We start from the raw sequence: 20,034 nt of genomic DNA, 5'->3' as shown, positions 1-20,034 counted from the left end.
TTGATGCACTGGCCTGTGAAGGCTTTAACCTTTCTACAGGGATGTCAGAGAAAAAAAAGAAAAAGCAGAATTTGGTCATCTCCTTAGTGCTTCTGAAATTCAGCACAGAGAAAAATCAAACTGCATTGCAAAGTTGCTGGTGGTGTTCATGGAAGGGAAAATATCAGTACATTTATAACAAAAGTGAATATATATAGCTCAGCCTTATTCCTGAAGGATTTTCCAAATCAAAATTAGAAAATTAACTGAGTTTTAGAACAATCTACATTAAAGTATATAATGTTCAAAGCAAAAAAATTGCTAGATCAAGAAGGGAAGGTGCAAATTCACACGAAGTGATTAAAATCACTTGAGAAAATAATTCAAATATTATACACGGTAGGGGGAGAAGACATTTCACAAATGTGCCAATGAGCTATAAAGGAGTGTAGAAATGCAACATTTCCCTGTATTCAGAAACATGGGTGATCCTTCCTTTTGTTTGTCTTGTCACTGATAGGCAATCAAAACAAGCGGATAGGGCATCTCATGTACTCTTTCCCTATTTGATTTGTTTTCTTTCATAGGCTTTGAGGAGTAAATGTGTGTACCTTTCTTTCTTTGTGTCTACCCTGAAGGAAGAAAGTTCCATGAACGTTTTTCTTCATTTCTCTTTTAAACTGTATCGTCTTGTCTGAGACTATAATCTTTCCACTTTAGGGTGTACATGAAAACAAAATACAATCCTTTAAAAATAGCATTAGTTCAACTGAAAAAAAAAGGCAACACAGATATGCTTTCTTGAAACAGACATTTTAAAAATATTCAAAACTGTAAATTGGGTGTTAAACTACCCCTACCTACCCAGGCTTTGCCTTCAAATAACGTTCCTTGTGGTTATGTTTAACAAAATTTTAAACATAAAAAAATAGTCATTTGCATGAACCCCCTAGTGTCAAACTTGATTGCATTCCATACCATTCACTTAATTATGATGGAAAAATCAAAACAGAAAATCAGTACAACTGATTAGCATTGCTAAAGTGCTCCTGTTAGAAAGAGGTAACACAGCAGGCAGAGTTAACTCTTACCGCCTACTCTGAAGGCAGGCTTTGCCCATTCTGATACAAAAACCGCAGTAAACAATCAGGTTGAATAAAATCATCACAATGGCTGAGTCTGCGTTGTGATGACAGGGAGCAGTTTCTCTATCAGTGTGTTAGGGAGAAATAAATAACAGGGCGTTGACTTGCTAATTTATTTTTGCAACAACAGAAGGATAAATGATTCCAGACAATTCTTTCTGGCTCTAAAATCTATCTCCTTGCGAGAAACATTAAGTGCACACATAGAAATAATGTGGGGACCCTGTTCCCAATGTTTTTTCAAGCTCACTACTCTAAAATGCTCTTGTAGTTCTCTAGATGAAGTGATTTATTACGAACAGCCACATTCTCATAATTTCACACCCCTCCCCCAGGGTACCAAAGAGCCACCTAGTCCACTGATCACTGTATCATGTTATCTACAAGTGTTAAAAGTGTCATGTTGATGTATGGCAAAACCAATACAATATTGTAAAGTAATTAGCCTCTAATTAAAATAAATAAATTTTTTTTTTAAGTGTTAGCTGCTCAGTCATGTCCAACTCTGTGAAACCCCATGGACTCTAGCCCACCAGGCTCCTCTGTCCATGAAATTCTCCATGCAAGAATATTGGCGTGATTAGCCATTTCCTTCTCCAGGGGATCTTCCCAATGCAGGGATCGAATCTGGGTCTCCCACATTACAGGCAGATTCTTTACCATCTGAGCTACCAGGGAAGCCCTCATGTTATCTATAAAGGATGTACTAACTTTACCTTGAACCACACAGAAAGACCGCGCAGATGTGCTGTGTTCTTCCTGGAGCTCCGAGCCTGTGACTAGCATATCAGAGGTCCAGCTTCAGGGTATTTAAGATGTCAAAAGAGTAATGCTTGCCCGGTTGCCCCAAGAATAACCTCAGATGAAAACTTCCATGGAAATACTACTTCACTGATCAAAGGAATCCTTGAGGCACTGTCCTGATTTCTATTTTCACCATCCAAAGCTAGTTATTTTAACAACATTTTACTTTACTCAAGCGTGACTATTCACTGGAGGCAGTACAATGCTATCCATTTTTGTCTGGGCATCCTCACGTCATGCTGCTAACATCAAATACCACACCCAAGATATGCTTCTAAGTCAAACTAAATCACGTTGCAATGGTAGCCACCCAGTATTCCTTGGAAGCTTCCAAAAACAAAAGGTAAATGAGTGTGGCTATTAACATTTAATAAAAGAAAAATATTCTCAAGTCCTATTTTATAAACTTAAAAAGGTTTCATAATCAACCAAAAAATAAATAAATAAATAAATAAAACCCCCTATACATTAGCATGAACTGGGTACTCTGGCATTCACTGAGCACTTTACATCAAGCGAAAACTGGGCAAACCCCTGAGGATGCCAGCCACTGAATTACCTGAGGGGCTCACACCACACACAATGAAGGGGCCACAACAGACCATCTCAAGGAACAGCCATGATTAAGGATTAAGACTGAAAGAGCTGCTAGGGGAACACAGAGGTATAGCCTTACCTACTTAAGCAGCCAACCCACAGGTGTAATTAAGTGGCATTCAGGGGGAGTTTAGGGGAGGCCATGGTCACGGCTTATCATCAACTCTGGAAAGTATCCTACAACATCCTATAAATCCATGTCCTACAACATATGGGGGGAAATCCACATACAATATTCACTGAGGATCTAAGCACAAGCAACTATGAGGAGTATTACGTCTTATAAGCATGGTCTCTAGCTTTAATAGTTCAAAATCTGCTAGGGAGAAAGATTATAAATAAAATTATTTGCCAGATGAGTCACTGCAGAAAGAAAATGCCAAGAGTTTTAAGAGGAAAAAAAAATCAATGTAAGCAATGAGGGCTCATGAAAGAGGTCAAACTTAAAAGGAAGTTTTCAAAAGGAAAAGAACGAGAAATCACTGAGTATACCCCTCACACCTCACACCTCTCAGCTGTAATTTCATTGGCTGAGATTAAATGCTTTACCTGAAATCGATTAAAACAGAGTAGTGATTTAAACTGGAGAAGGCAATGGCACCCCACTCCAGTACTCTTGCCTGGAAAATCCCATGGACAAGGAGCCTGGAAGGCTACAGTCCATGGGGTCACTGAGGGTCAGACACGACTGAGCGACTTCACTTTCACTTTTCACTTTCATGCATTGGAGAAGGAAATGGCAACCCACTCCAGCATTCTTGCCTGGAGAATCCCAGGGCCAGGGAAGCCTGGTGGGCTGCCATCTATGGGGTCGCACAGAGTTGGACACGACTGAAGTGACTTAGCAGCAGCAGCAGTGATTTAAACAGGCTGGCTACTGTTTATAATAGCCAGGACATGGAAGCAACCTAGATGTCCATCAGCAGATGAATGGATAAGAAATCTGTAGTACATATACACAATGGAGTATTACTCAGCCATTAAAAAGAATACATTTGAATCAGTTCTAATGAGGTGGATGAAACTGGAGCCTATTATACAGAGTGAAGTAAGCCAGAAACAAAAACACCAATATGGTATACTAACACATATATATGGAATTTAGAAAGATGGTAACGACAACCTTGTATACGAGACAGCAAAAGAGACACAGATGTATAGAACAGTCTTTTGGACTCTGTGGGAGAGGGAGTTGGGGATGATTTGGGAGAATGGCATTAAAACATGTATAATATCATATAAGAAATGAATCGCCAGTCCAGGTTCGATGCAGGATACAGGAAGCTTGGGACTGGTGCACTGGCATGACCCAGAGGGATGGTATGGGGAGGGAGGTGGGAGGGGGGCTCAGGATGCGGAACACGTGTACACCCGTGGCGGATGCATGTTGATGTATGGCAAAACCAATACAATATTGTAAAGTAAAAAATAATAATAATAATAAATAAATAAATAAATAAAAATAAACAGGGCTGGCTGTGACTGCTGTCTGCTATCTGCCCTAGGCATCACTTCAGGATTAAAGGAAGACTTTAGGTAAAAATGAATACAATGGGGAGGGCCCATAAGGCAGAAAGAAAAGTATGAGCCAAGCCTCAGAGTGGACAAAAGAAGGTCTTATAAGGAACTGTGAGCAGCAGTACTAGAAAGGAAGGAGAGCTTTTTGATGAAGGGGCTTGAACTTTAGGCTAAGGAGTTCAGATGGATTTTATCCTGTCTACAGTGGAAAACACTTGAGTCTTTGAGCAGGGTGCATTATTTGATAACAGAGGCATTTTAGACATTAACACGGAGTAGGTGTTCAAAATCCAACCAAGGAAACGGCATCAGCCTTCTGCAGGGAAAATGGGTGCATTCAGGTTTAGTGTGGAACTGCCTGTCCAAGGTTGTTGGTCGTCTAAGGAATAGGAAATACATGAGAAACCAATGAAAGAAAGCATTGGCAGATTTGGGAGAAACAATCGAAAATAGGGTCAATATTAGGGAGAGTTATTTTGGGTTTAAACCATTTTGAATCCCAGTTATATTTTCTCAGTCTGGTCTATTTTAATCTCCCTTTGGGAAAAAAAAAATACATCTCTTCTTTAATAGAAAAAGACTTCAAATACTACTTCTCATTCAGAATTTACTAAATAAAATTATATCTATTTTCCTAAACATCTCACAATTTAACATTCTTCAGTAACATTCCTACCCATTCTTCCCAATATCAGTTCAGTTCAGTTCAGTCACTCAGTTGTGTCTGACTCTTTGTGACCCCATGAACCGCACCACTCCAGGTCTCCCTGTCCATCACCAACTCCCAGAGTCCACCCAAACCCATGTCCATTGAGTTGGTGATACCATCCAACTATCTCATCCTCTGTTGTCCCCTTCTCCTCCCACCTTCAATCCTTCCCAGCATCAGAGTCTTTTCAAATGAATCAGCTCTTCGCAACAGGTGGCCAAAGTATTGGAGTTTCAGCTTCAACATTAGTCCTTCCGATGAACGTCCAGGACTGATCTCCTTTAGGATGGACTGGTTGGATCTCCTTGCAGTCCAAGGGACTCTCAAGAGTCTTCTCCAACACCACAGTTCAAAGGCATCAATTCTTCGGCACTCAGCTTTCTTCACAGTCCAACTCTCACATCCATACATGACTACTGGAAAAACCATAGCCTTGACTAGACAGCCCTTTGTTGACAAAGTAATGTCTCTGCTTTTGAATATGCTATCTAGGTTGGTCATAACTTTCCTTCCAAGGAGTAAGCGCCTTTTAATTTCATGGCTGCAGTCACCATCTGCAGTGATTTTGGAGCCCAAAAAAATAAAGTCAGCCACTGTTTCCCCTGTTTCCCCATCTATTTGCCATGAGATGATGGGACCAGATGCCATGATCTTTGTTTTCTGAATGTTGAGCTTTAAGCCACTTTTTCACTCTCCTCTTTCACTTTCATCAAGAGGCTCTTTAGTTCTTCTTTACCTTCTGCCATAAGGGTGGTGTCATCTGCATATCTGAGGTTATTGGTATTTCTCCCGGCCATCTGGATTCCAGCTTGTGCTTCATCCAGCCTGGAATTTCACATGATGTACTCTGCATATAAGTTAAATAAGCAGGGTGACAATATACAGCCTTGACATACTGCTTTCCCGATTTGGAACCAGTCTGTTGTTCCGTGTCCAGTTCTAACTGTTGCTTCCTGACCTGCATATAGGTTCCTCAAGAGGCAGGTCAGGTGGTCTGGTATTCCCATCTCTTTCACAATTTTCCACAGTTTATTGTGATCCACACACTCAAAGGCTTTGGCATAGTCAATAAAGCAGAAATAGATGTTTTTCTGGAACTCTCTTGCTTTTTCAATGATCCAGGGGATGTTGGCAATTTGATCTCTGGTTCCTCTGCCTTTTCTAAAACCAGCTTGAACATCTGGAAGTTCATGGTTCATTGCTGAAGCCTGGCTTGGAGCATTTTGAGCATTACTTTACTAGTATGTGAGATGAGTGCAATTGTGCAGTAGCTTGAGCATTCTTTGGCATTGCCTATGAAAAGTACTAATTTTTTGGCCTGTACAAAAACAACAACAACAAAAGCCCTGTATCTCTTTTATAAGACACACTCTTTCCCTTTTACAGTAATTATGCTTTGGCAGTGTCGCATCCCACTCCAGTGCTCTTGCCTGGAAAATCCCATGGACGGAGGAGCCTGGTGGGCTGCAGTCCATGGGGTCGCCAGGAGTCGGACATGACTGAGCAACTTTACTTTCACTTTTCACTTTCATGCATTGGAGAAGGAAATGGCAACCCACTCCAGTGTTCTTGCCTGGAGAATCCCAGGGACGGGGGAGCCTGGTGGGCTGCAGTCCACAGGGTCGCACAGAGTCAGACACGACTGAAGCGACTTAGTAGTAGTAATAGTTACACCCTATTGTTTTAGCCAGCCTCCCAGATGGCCACCAATGAATTCTGTCTTATCTAAACCCTTCTTACAATGAACAGACTTATGTAACCAACTGGATATTATAAAACTGACAGAGTATAACTTCCACACTTAGGTCATCAAAGGCACTGCAGTTTCCATCTTGCTTTGTGGATCACCTCTGCAGGAAACCAGCTGCCATGTTAGTAGGACACTCAAGCATCAACTGAGGCCTCCTGCCAACAGCCATGTGAGTGGATCCTCCAGCCCCTGTCAACCTTCAGATGACTGCAGCCCTTGCTGACATACTGGTCACAACCTCATGAGACCCTGAGCCAGAACCACCAACAAAGCTTCTCTCAAACTCCTGACCCACATACGCTACAAGATAATAAATGTTTGTTGTTTTAAGCCACTAAGTTTTGAGGTATTTTGTTACACAGCAATAGATATCCAATATGCCTATTATTTCAAATATGGCTAATATAGAAAATATTTTGACATCCAAAACAGTTCTCAAAAATGCCCACCATTAGTTGGCATCTTCACTATCAGTTGTCCATGGAAGAAACCACCCACAATGCTTCTGAAATCTTTCCTCTGCATTAAAACTCCTGTCAATAGCTCACCATTTTCTAGTTGCAGTTTAACTTACTGTGTCCCCAGAGGCATGACCTCACAAAGCCTGTGTTTTAAGGTATATCTGCCACTTTTCCACACAAAGCACTGTCCCAAATTATCCTGCTTTTTATTCTTAATCATTTAACATTAGACTATCCAGAAGAATTGACCTGCTTCACAATAACTTAGTTTATCAAGCGCTCTGGGCAATGTCATTTGTAAAATATTAAGTGAATGGATTTTGGAATCTTCCCTAGGTAATTCTTCATCTACAAATAAATTTTCCTTTATTTCTAGTTTTCTATAATTATCTTTGATTAGATGGCATATAAAATTTGTTACATTTTGTTAACACTTCATTATAAAAAATTTCAAATGTACTTGAAAGCCACAAAAATATAACAGAGACTCACCGGTTGCTAACACTTTGCCACATTTACTTTATCACTATATACCCACACACCAGACCACCTGACCTGCCTCTTGAGAAATTTGTATGCGGGTCAGGAAGCAACAGTTAGAACTGGACATGAAACAACAGACTGGTTCCAAATAGGAAAAGAAGTACGTCAAGGCTGTATATTGTCACCCTGCTTATTTAACTTCTATGCAGAGTACATCAAGAGAAACGCTGGGCTGGATGAAGCACAAGCTGGAATCCAGATTGCCGGGAGAAATATCAATAATCTCAGATATGCAGATGACACCACCCTTATGGCAGAAAGTGAAGAGGAACTAAAAAGCCTCTTGATGAAGGTGAAAGAGGAGAGAAAAAGTTGGCTTAAAACTCAACATTCAGAAAACGAAGATCATAGCATCTGGTCCATCACTTCATGGGAAATAGATGGGGAAAGAGTGGAAACAGTGTCAGACTTTGTTTTTGGGGGGCTCCAAAATCACTGCAGATGGTGACTGCAGCCATGAAATTAAAAGACGCTTACTCCTTGGAAGGAAAGTTATGACCAACCTAGATAGCATATTCAAAAGCAGAGACATTACTTTGCCAACAAAGGTCCATCTAGCCAAGGCTATGGTTTTTCCTGTGGTCATGTATGGATGTGAGAGTTGGACTGTGAAGAAAGCTGAGCGCCAAAGAATTGATGCTTTTGAACTGTGGTGTTGGAGAAGACTCTTGAGAGTCCCTTTGACTGCAAGGATACCTGACCAGTCCATTCTGAAGGACATCAGCCCTGGGATTTCTTTGGAAGGAATGATGCTAAAGCTGAAACTCCAGTACTTTGGCCACCTCATGCGAAGAGTTGACTCATTGGAAAAGACCCTGATGCTGGGAGAGATTGGGGGCAGGAGGAGAAGGGGATGACAGAGGATGAGATGGCTGGATGGCATCACTGACTTGATGGACGTGAGTCTGAGTGAACTCCGGGAGTTGGTAATTGACAGGAAGGCCTGGCGTGCTGTGAGTCATGGGGTTCCAAAGAGTCGGACACAACTGAGCGACTAAACTGAACTGAACTGAACCCACACATACATAGGCAATATATATACATTTCATTAACCATTTGAAAGTAAATTGAGTAAACAGTATATATACTAATACTTCTAAATACTTCAATTTACATTTCCTAAGAATAAGAATGTTCACCCATATTATCTAATTGTCTAAGTGGGGAAATTTAACACTGATGCTATACTACCATCTAATATGTAGACCTATTTCAAATTTCACTATGTCCTAATAATGCAATTATTTTAACAATCTTTCACACAGACACTTTTCAAAGCCTTTGCTGAAGAACAAACATTTGTTGTCTCAATCAGCAAACAGTGGTGAAGGTGATCTCTGCCCTCAATGAGTTTACAACATAATGTGAGAGGTATATCATTGTTGTTCAGTTGCCAAGTCATGCCTGACCCTCTGTGATCCCATTGAGTTGGCTGTATCATAACAAGACAATGAAAACTGTGATTAGGGTCCAAATAAGTTAACAAAATAAGTATGGGAGTTTGGAAAGTATTTCTAGTTGGCGAGCAGGGATAAGAGGTGCCATATTGAGGACTGTGCTGGGTAGACGGTGCAGAAGAGGTTGCACCAGAAGGAATTAGGAGGTGCAAAAGCAGATTCCCAGAGGGGAGAGCCAATGGGCAAGTCTGTCTGGACCACAGAGTGGAAAAGCTTGTGAACAGAAGAGGAACTATAGAGGCAGGCCAGGGATGGTACTGAATGTTATGGCTTAAGATTCACTCAAGATAAAATATCCAAACACAGCATGAGACCTCAGGCAGTCTAAGAATAAATGTGTGTAAGAGAAATGAACTAGAAAATAAAATTTGATCAGCCCAGAAAGAAAGGGAGACTTACTGCTTTTTGTTTTCTTTCAACTAACAACACTGATTAAAGAAGCTGAACATTTCAGGTTTGACCAATCCCTTGACACAATACAAAGAGGAAAAAAATCCAATGGAAACAGAATGAATAACAAAAGAAGCCAATCTCCTTTAAAAAGGAAAAGTCAAATTAAAATAAAGGGTGGCGGTGGTTTAGTCGATAAGTCATGTCTGACTCTTTGGGGACCCCATGGACTATAGCTCACCAGGTTCATCTGTCCAAGGTATTTTCCAGGCAAGAATACTGGAGTGGGTTGCCATTTCCCTCTCAAGGGAATCTTCCCCACACAGGGATTGAACCTGGGTCTCCTGCACTCCTGGAGAAGGGACAGGCTACTCACTCCAGTATTCTTGGGCTTCTCTAGTGGCTCAGCTGGTAAAGAATCCACCTGCAGTGTGGGAGACCTGGGTTCAATCACTGGGTTGGGAAGCTCCCCTGGAGAAGGGAAAGGCTACACACTCCAGTATTCCAGCCTGGAGAATTCCATGGACTATAGATCATGGGGTCGCAAAAAGTCGGACACGACTGAGCGACTTTCACTTTCACTCCTGCACAGCAGGCAGATTCTTTACCAACTGAGCCAACCAGGACGGTAAGAGGAGAAATAAAGTTCTCTGATGTGCAGCTGGATATCTGAGTGTCAGCAGAATCTTAGGTCTTTTCTTGCACCCGGGGGTAGGGGAAAGATAAAGATAATAGTATTTGCACAATCCCTCTCTCAGAAGGGTCCTTTTAAGTGGCCCATACTGCTATAGTAGGATAGATGATGGTCATTCTGCACCATCGCTGGCATGACAAAGGGACACTTACATGTCACCTGCTTGCCCAACTCTAGGTCATTGCGCTAACCCTCAGTTCCTGAGCTACTCAGCCATTAGGCACATCTGAGCAATCCAAGACAAGCCTTCTTTTCCTCCAAGGTCATTTCTTAGAATAGAAAATACAGAGGAATGCAAATCCCATAAGAAGAGTTTCTATGGAATTAAGATGTTAGACAGAGGATGAGATGATTGGATGGCATCACCGACTCAATGGACATGAGTCTGAGTAAGCTCTGGGGCTTGGTGATGAACAGGGAAGCCTGGCGTGCTGCAGTCCATGGGGCCACAAAGAATCAGACACAACTGAGCGACTGAACTGAACTGAAGATGTTCGAAAATTTCCCTGTCAATTGCATATATCTAGATTCTATTAGGAGAAGGCAATGGCAACCCACTCCGGTACTCTTGTCTGGAAAATGCCATGGACAGAGGAACCTGGTGGGCAGCAGTCCATGGGGTCGTGAAGAGTCGGACACGACTGAGCGACTTCATTTTCACTTTTCACTTTCATGCGTTGCAGAAGGAAATGGCAACCCACTCCAGTGTTCTTGCCTGGAGAATCCCAGGGGTGGGGGAGCCTGGTGGGCTGCCGTCTATGGGGTTGCACAGAGTCAGACACGACTGAAGCGACTTAGCAGCAGCAGCAGATTCTATTAAGGCAAACACACATAGAGTATTGCTCTACTTTTAATACTTCATAACAAGCTATATAATTGAAGTTCTTAACATTCATTTGGCTCCCCCAAATTTTCCAGGGCACTGTATATATCCTGGGTCCACAGAGCTTTTGTGCTTAAAAAAAAAAAAAAAGGGGGGGACAGAAAGTTACAGTTTAAGGCTTTACGGAATCCAATCAAAATTCTTTCATTTAATGGATGGAATAATTGAAGCCCTAATGATGGATGACTCCACCATGATCACAGAGCTAGTTTGTGAGCGGTTCAAAACTAGAAACCAGAACTCAGGTTTCTTAACTCCAGTCAAACTACCTCTCCATCAGGTATAACAGTCATAGTCTTTCTAAAATAATACTCGATCTGTGCATTGGAGCCTGTTAAAATGCAAATTCATTCAAAGTTAGATTTCTAAGTGACTAAGCTATTTCCTGGTCAAAACTGAAAATGTGAATTTAGAAAGTATACAAGATATTTCCATGTTTAGACTGCCCAGATGTTTCAAATACTCCATGACAGCACAGCTCCATGGCCATTCTTCCCTGGGCTACTCAGTTCAGAACCACTAATCCAGACCAGGATGCGGAGTGACCGCAGACATCTCGAGCAGCAGGCATTGCCACAAAAAGAGTCTGGACACATTTATCCTCGTGGTTTTAAACCCACATGGTGAAAAGCTTTGAAGCTTTCAGACAAAATGTGAGGGAACTGCTGAGGAAGTGCAAGCAAGTGAGTGAAGTCTCTCAGTCGTGTCTGACTCTTTGCGACCCCATGGACTGTAGCCTACCAGGCTCCTCCATCCATGGGATTTTCCAGGTAAGAGTACTGGAGTGGGTTGCCATTTCCTTCTCCAGGGGATCTTCCCCAATCAAGGATTGAAACCGGGTCTCCCGCATTGTAGGCAGACGCTTTACTGTCTGAGCCACCGGGAAGTGCAAGTAGGCAGAAGGTAATTACTCAAAGCTGGACGTGGCCAGGACATTCAGGAGAAAACATAGGGGCTGTCATCCCTCCCATCTCCACTTCCTCACCAACAGCATCTCTATGCAAATCTGAGAAGCCACAACCCAAACCCCAACTTTATGGCTCTTAAAATAGGACTTTGTTTTAGTAGATAAAGTGACACATGCTGAAGCAGCAGCACCGCTTCCCGTGGTGTCTAGACAGATCTTTTATTCAAGAAGTGACCCTGTCTGACCCGGAATAATAGTTGGAAAACAATCTCATGTTGTTAGGAGAGTTAAGAGCCATTCTCCATACTACTTCCTTCATTCACATTATCCATAACAATCTCTTCCGATTCCCCGGCATCTCCTTATTTGTCCTTCTCTGCCATTTTCTGGGAAATTCAGCATCTGGATGCTACGGGGACCAAAAGGTATAGCACCTGACATTGTAATCTGGCCCAGAGTCAAACTTCAATCACTAATGAATTCACTCATTCTCACTTTGCTTTGCTTCCAGTTCAGAAATATTAGCCAGGAAAGGAGATTTAATGGCAATGTGTCTTTCTTATAAACCTCCAGAATGCCTAAGATTCATCTACTTTTTGTGTGAAAATAGCTGTTAGCAGGAAGTTGGTCCAATACTCTAATGTCATGGACAATGATGCCATGATCAAGTGAAATTCTGTGTACACCCAAGGTCACAAACCTACTTCATAAACAGCTTCTCAAGATCCTTGTACAACATTATGACTTGCTACACATAAAGATAATAAAGATGAAATTACTTTTGTTCCCCTGCAACTGATGCCAGTCTTAACAGAATAGAAATACACAAATTATAGGCTCCAGAGCTCTTATAAAAGTTTGTCACTAAAATACTGACAAAATGGCCAAGACTTTAATCAGGCAACAAGTGAATGCTCTTTTTCATTCCAAGGAGGAGGAGTTCACTCACAGTGGGTTATGTCCACCCAATCTGTGCATCGAGGGAGCGGAGTAGACACAGCCTCATAAAAGCTTTGCTAATGGCTGAGGCAAAGGAGTTGATGAAAGATAAATAGACATTCCAAATCCTCAGCACAATGATGCCTTTTTGGTTCTTTGTGATATCCTTAGAACCTGGAACAGCACCGCACAGAGAGGAGGGCCAAAGAATGAATGAGGAACAAATGACTAAATGAATTCAAAGAATAATAAAGTACAGAGTAGAGTCAAGTATGTAGACTTAACTAAAGACTTTAAGAAGACTAGCTTGAAGAAAAAGGTTTGGGTCTATTAGGACTTCTCAAGCAAGATTTGGAACTGGCAAACTGAACAAATCAAAATCTTTTGAAAGCAAATATATTCCAAATCATGGGTTTTTCAAGAACTAATAATGTTTATGTACTATGAGGCCATTGTGCGTCTCTTATATAACTTTAACTTCCTTTTATTTTTAAAAAATTCTGGTGGAAGACTTGGTTACTTTGAAATAGGGCATAATTTTACAACTCTTATGGGTATTTAATTTTTCTCTCTCATTCTCAGCCAATTATGCTTGATCTTCTTATTGGAAATGTTTCTTGTTCATCTATTTTTCATTACTTTTTAGGGCTTAAGGCAATTTTCCAATGGCAAAATCATTGCAAGAGTTGTCATTTCTTATCTCAAGTATTTATAAGCTTTGTATATTCTAGGATGATTATACAACTATCTTTTAACATAATCTTTGGCAATTTTATCGGCTTTCCAAAGTACTTTTAAAATTCATTTTCAGTCAGTAATGCCAATTGTATCTAACATCTCACAGAAAAACTCAACCAAGTTTTTTGGCCAACTCAATACTTGGAATGGTCCCAGCACTTTAAATTCTTTATCACTTTTATATCTTAGCAAAAAACTATCAGGAATGAGGAAATGGCCAATATTTTTTGGCTTTTCCTGAGTCATTAAGTTTTTAAATTTTATTTTAATATTGATATCTGAAATAAAGAGTTGAGAGATATATGCCTCTATCATTTATTATTAACTTAGTTTCTCTCTTCATTCTAACTATAGCAACAAACAGTTCAGTAATATTGGTCTTTTAGTTTGACCTTTTGTTGCAAAGATAAAGTAGGTTTTAAAGCCAAGCTTTTCAACTTATCTTTTTTTCCAATTAACCTCCAATTTGTCCTCCATGTTGTCACCAATTCTCTCAAAACACAAATCAGAACGTCAGAATTTCATACTTAAAGCTTTTGAGAACTCACCTTTGTGGTAAAGTCCAAACTGGCCTTCATTCACTCCACATGATCTGAGTGACCCGTCACCCAGCAAGTTCACACAGCTATTTATCACTTCTAAATATCACTTAAACAATCCTTGCTACTTGAATTTCCCCGAATATTACATGTTCTCACTCCTCTCTCTTTCCCCATGTTATTCTCTTCTTGGAATGCCTGTAACTATCTGGTCAACTTAATTCTCACCAGTTCCTCAAAAATCAAAAGTTACTTCCTCTTAGAAGAGCTCCCAGGCCAATCTAAACATTCTTCTTCTTTGCCCTCATAACCATCAGGGAATAGATGATGTGGACTTTGTCAGAGTGAAACCACACTATTTTCTTGGCCATTTTCTTACTCATCTCTTCACTAGCTGGTGAATTCCCTGATAGGGAATTCATCTCTACATGTTCATCTGTACATCATCTCTACATGTTCTTACCAAATATGCCAGGGCTCAGTAATGTTTCTTAACCACTGATTGAATAAATTAATGACCCATAGGAAAAAAATAAACCTCAGAATATGTACATCAGTTGTCCTGGATCTTGAAACATTTTCCCCAATATTAAAAAAAAAGAAATGAAAGGTCTAAGTTTTATCCCATTTAATTGTTAAACTAGACTACTGCAAAAGGAAATTCTGGAGTTGAAATAAAATGATTGCAATACCAGTGAATATAAACACAGAAAAACAATGAAAGCTTTACTAGAAAAATACTTGCTCTAATTAGAGAAAAAAAGGCATTGCTTCTATAGAGAGCTTATAGATATCTTTCAAGGACTTAATTAAAGTTAGTTATTCTGTGAATTCATTTAAAAGCTCAAGGCTTTCTTTTCATTGGTATTCCTTTATTCTCAGTATGTGGCCCTGCTCAAAGGTGGCTGCATTTGGTCATGATTGTTGTGGATCCATATTCATCTCAGCTGTGGGCAAAGGGAAGTGACTATGAGCATATATTTGGGAGTGGCAAAGAGAGAAATCAGGATGTGCTGAGATTCAGGCAATACAAGGAACGAAGGAAGGTACAGGAGTCAGGGACAAAAGAACAGTGGAACCAAACTCTCAATGAGCCTTTTGCTGTGCCTGCTGCTGCTAAGTCGCTTCAGTCGTGTCCGACTCTGTACAACCCCATAGACGGCAGCCCACTAGGCTCCACCGTCCCTGGGATTCTCCAGGCAAGAACACTGGAGTGGGTTGCCATTTCCTTCTCCAGTGCATGAAAGTGAAAAGTGAAAGTGAAGTCGCTTAGTCCTGTCCAACTCTTAGCGACCCCATGGACTGCAGCCTACCAGGTTCCTCCGTCCATGGGATTTTCCAGGCAAGAGTACTGGAGTGGGGTGCCTAGAACTTGGGAAAAGTTGAGTCCCTGTGGCTGAAGAGTACAATTCCTAGGGCCCTTCTGTGTGGGTTGGTAGAGAGACCCATCTCAGCAAACTTCACCAGAAAAACAATATCTGGAACACACCATAACAAACTCTCAGTAATTAGCAGATTATTACAGTCTATAATAACTGAAAAATCACCACACTTTAATGAGTTCATGAAGTGAAATATAAAAAGTTTAGAAAAGGAAAAGATTAATATAAAATATTTATTTTTCTCTTTCTGACTTACTTCACTCTGTATAATAAGCTTAGGTTCATCCACCTCATTGGAATTGACTCAAATGTGTTCTTTTTACAGCTGAGTAATATTCCATTGTATATATGTACCACAATTTCTTTATCCATTCATCTGTCGATGGACATCAAGGTTGCTTCCATGCCCTAGTTTTTGTAAACAGCGCTGCAATGAATGCTGGGGTACATGTCTTTTTCAATTATGGTTTCTTCAGGGTATATACCTATTATATATGGAATCTAGAAAGATGGTACTGTTAATCCTATATGCAAGGGAGCAATGGAGATGCAGAAGTAATGAACAGACTTGGTGACACAGTGGGGGAAGGAGAGTGTGGCATGAATTGAGAGAGTAACATGGAAACATATATATTACCATATGTAAAATAGATAGCCGGTGGTAATTTGCTATATGACACAGGAAGCTCAAATCCAGTGCTCTGTGACAATCTAGAGGCGTGGGATGGGGTGGGACATGGGAGAAAGGTTCAAGAGGGAGGGGACATACATATACCTATGGCTGATTCATGTTGATGTTTGGCAGAAACCAACACAATATTGTAAAGCAGCTATCCTCCAATTAAAAATAAATAAATTAAAAACCAATCAAACCTTAAAAAAAGGGAAAGCTTATATTATAAAGTAATTCAAAATATATACTTGAAATATAGAAAGTAAAGATAGGGATCCACATACTTTTAGGCTTAATTTTGAGAACTCTCTAAGGTCTTCAATAGTGTCTGATGAAGGTCCTATTGTGACTACAAGCAAAAGAACACTCCGAATGCACATGAGTGTTTGTTCATTACCCAAATAAGGAAAGAAAGTGAGAAGCACAGGTGGACATGAATGCACATCAAATATAATGTTAAGGATAAATAAATAAACTGTAACATTAACATCGATATAGACAGGTTTCATGGTGAATAATACCTTTACTTTCAAGCAGATTCTAAAAACTCTTTAAGGGCAATTTGGACCAAAAAGGCTCAAGGTAACTGAACTAAAGCCATGTGTTCTGAACTCTGCAGGACTACAGGCTTTTCAACTTGTGACATTTCCTTTAATCTCTTTCCTTCCTCTGTTCTTGATCTTTTAAATGCTATTTCCCTTTTGCCTTTATTATAAATACCCTTCCTTGACTCTGTGTTTAATTTCAAAATCTCTAATAGCCGTATCTTCACTTTATCATAAATATTGAAACTACAGACAGCAGAAAGCGTTCAAGATTAAGTTGACCCTATCATACTGAACACATTAATTTCCTTCTTATGACGATATCCCTATAAACTATATTACTGTCGTTTGTTCAAGGTTTTAAACTTTCTAATCATTTAATTTTAAAAGGAAAAATAAAATCTAATGAATTTAAAGTATACATGAAGCCTATCTCAATTGAAGAATCAATGGAGGATGGAAATAGTTTCCTGCATGGATTATATTTTTCTTGCCCTGCTAAATTGAAAGGGTCTATGATTCATTTCTATGATTCCCTGGGGTGAACATGTATGCCTCCCTAATTGTTTGAAATTCAAACCATTACATAAGCTTCCTGTAAACTTATTTCTCTCTTTGCAATAATTTATTCTCTCATCCCACGTCTAATTAACAATGTTTCCAGGACATAAGCAAAAATATTCTTTACTCTTCTCACTAAAAACTGCATAGAAATCTCTGCTGGAACCAACTCTCCACATCCTTCTTCTGGTACAGCAAGTTACCTTGGGCTGCTGGTCATCTTTTCACATAGCCAACCCCTTCTCCTCAACTAGCTACAAACTCCTGAAATGCAGAGCTCAAGTCACTGTCTTGTCTTTTATTCCACTCCTCTTTAATTTTTACTACTCTCCCCATCTGCAAGAATACAACAGAGGTTCAACAAACGGTTGTTAATTGAAATAGGTCAAAACTTGGGGCACACAGCATTCACACTGCATTAACTAGTGATCTGAGAGGCTGAAGGGCAGTCAGGGGATTGTATCCTGTGAGTCACAGACAGTTGATATGAGTCTAGAGGCTCGAGGTGAGCGAATAATAAACTGAGAATGGGATCCATACCTGAGGAAAACAAACCCCTGAGTAGTTTTGAGAAACCATCCCTGAAGTGATACGTTCCACCAGGAGGTGGCGCTTTAGCTCAGGACCACTCTTGGCCAAGTTTCCGCTTCGTTCAAAAAGTGACGCTATGAACTTGTAGAAACATTTACCCAGCGATGGAAATTATAGAAACATGAATTCTGTCATCCCAGATCTTGCTGTTGTTAGGGGAAATATAAGAAAACATATTAGAATCTTATTTAAAGAAAAGTTTTGCTTTTCCAGCAACTGTATAATCCCAGCAACAGTGTTTTCCCTTGAACCTTTCCTACTATACCTAGGAGGTCTCACTTTTTGATGCAAGGTGTACACAGAGATGGTTTCTAAAAATAGATTTAATGTGGTAAGGTCTGAGTTTGCACATGCCTACCTTTATATTTGGCAAAAATATGTTTGGTATCAATGGCAGAAAATCTCTAAATGGATAAAGGTGGTAAAATGTGATTAATAAATATTAGATGCCATTTGAGGAAACAAGGGGCTTCCCTGGTGGCTCAGATGGTAAAGAATCCAGTGAAATCCAGGAGACTCAGGTTCGATCCTTGGGTCCAGAAGATCCCCTGGAGAAGGGAATGGCAATCCACTCCAGTATTCTTGCCTGGAGAATTCTATGGACAGAGGAGCCTGGAAGGCTATAGTCTATGAAGTCGCACAGAGTCAGACATGACTGAGTGACTAACACATTTTGAGTAAACAAATATGGACTGCCATTAACATTGGTATCCCTTTCCACAGATGTTTGTGTACAAATATTAAGTACATACACGTTGCTGGTTCAAGGCTAATCAGATAAGCAGGTCAAGTTTATGCTGTATTAGTACCAAGATTGAAACTAAATTAAATCCTGACTTTGTGCTATGAATCATCTGCTTCACAGGGTTAGATTAAAAGAGCTGAATTTCAGAACATAATCAACTAGAAATTCTCTTGGAAATACCCTGAAAAACTCAAAATTATGCATTAGGAGACACAGAAATGAACCAATAATTTTATAAAATGGGATCCAGGGCCTTTTCAAAATATTTAAACATCTCTAAGCTTATGGCCACCCTGGATTAGAAAGAAACAAAAAATCATCTCCAGGATATAAATGCTGTTTTCAAATCTACACTATCCAAGAGTGACGTAGAAACGTTTAAACAATGAGCGGTGTTTGGCTGTCTTTCCCAAGAGCACCAATAGACCCAGCTCTAAACAATTCAGGAAGTGCTCCAGAGTAAGTTTCAAGCCACATTTTCTTACTATTGAGGACACTTTTTCTACCTGTCCCTAGTCACTAGATTCATTTTCTCTAATAATGCTCCAGACTCATGTTCATCATTAAAAAAGAAGGAAAAACAACATTAATGAAGACATTTGCTTTATAAACTGCCACAAAGACAGACTTTTTCAGATGTAATTATTTTCCAAGATAATTTATCTTATTAAAATATGGTAATTTACCATGGTTTCAGGTTATTTGAAACCTTTCTGGGATTAAAAGCTGAAGTTAATTTCTTGCTATAAACAGCATAATTTGAACTGAAGATATTCAGGGAGCATTTTATATTCACACAAACACATAAAAGCTAAAACTGTTTATTCATATCCAAGGTACTTTAAGGAATCTGATGGTACCCCAGGAATCTGCATACGCTTCAGTACTGGAGTGCAAAGGGCAGATCAGAAAGGACAGAACTATCCTCCCAAAACTGATCCAACCTGTGCTGGCTGCATCCTAGGCTGATAAGGACTTAGGAAGAAAGCCCTTGCAAAGATGTCATTTTTGACGACATCAGGATGCCCAAATCAAACATCAGTGGGATTGGAGGCTTAATGAGGCACTTTGTTATTCCCTGCAATAAAAAATAGAGACGGAGTTCTTCAGGCTTAATTACCACATCTGTTATTAGGCACTTTACTGTGATTGACTGGAGTGTATGTCGGACACGGTGCCAAAAAAGCCTCCCCATGAAAGCAGCTCCTCGCTCGCTGCCTGAATGGCAGCAGCCTCTGTTACAACCAGGATTTCCACGGCCAACAGTCACAGCCTGGTGTGCACAAGCCCCTGTGCCAGCTGAAGGCACTTTTCCCTGGTGCCAGTTAAACTGGAAGCATGGCCTGGGCTGCTTGCTGTGACTTCTTTTTTTCTCTCTCTCCTGTGGACTCCATTTCTATCATGTTCGCCTAAGGCCCATGATCGGAGAAGGTGATGGCACCCCACTCCAGTACTCTTGCCTGGAAAATCCCAAGGACAGAGGA

General features: G+C 40.2%; 1 protein-coding gene across 3 annotated transcripts in view; it reads right to left on the bottom strand.

Moving 5' to 3' along the window:
• Positions 1-20,034, bottom strand: part of MEGF10 (multiple EGF like domains 10) — a 177,103-nt gene that overhangs the window by 133,551 nt on the left and 23,518 nt on the right. The window contains exon 1 of one of the 3 annotated variants that reach the window (XM_006073353.4): positions 14,063-14,265. The exons of 1 other annotated variant lie outside the window; for it this stretch is intronic. Coding sequence is in view for 1 of the 2 variants with exons in the window: in XM_044947839.2 (XP_044803774.2) it covers positions 2,488-2,533 (46 nt within the window). In the remaining variant the exon portion in view is untranslated. Of the gene's footprint in view, positions 1-2,487; positions 2,584-14,062; positions 14,266-20,034 lie in introns of those variants that run through there. One more of the 3 variants, XM_044947839.2, reaches the window with a different exon arrangement.

This window comes from Bubalus bubalis, chromosome 9 (assembly GCF_019923935.1).
Source record: "Bubalus bubalis isolate 160015118507 breed Murrah chromosome 9, NDDB_SH_1, whole genome shotgun sequence".
Classification (NCBI taxonomy): Eukaryota; Metazoa; Chordata; class Mammalia; order Artiodactyla; family Bovidae; genus Bubalus; species Bubalus bubalis.
The sequence above is the reverse complement of the archived record's forward strand: the minus strand, read 5'-3'. Positions and strand labels throughout refer to the sequence as shown.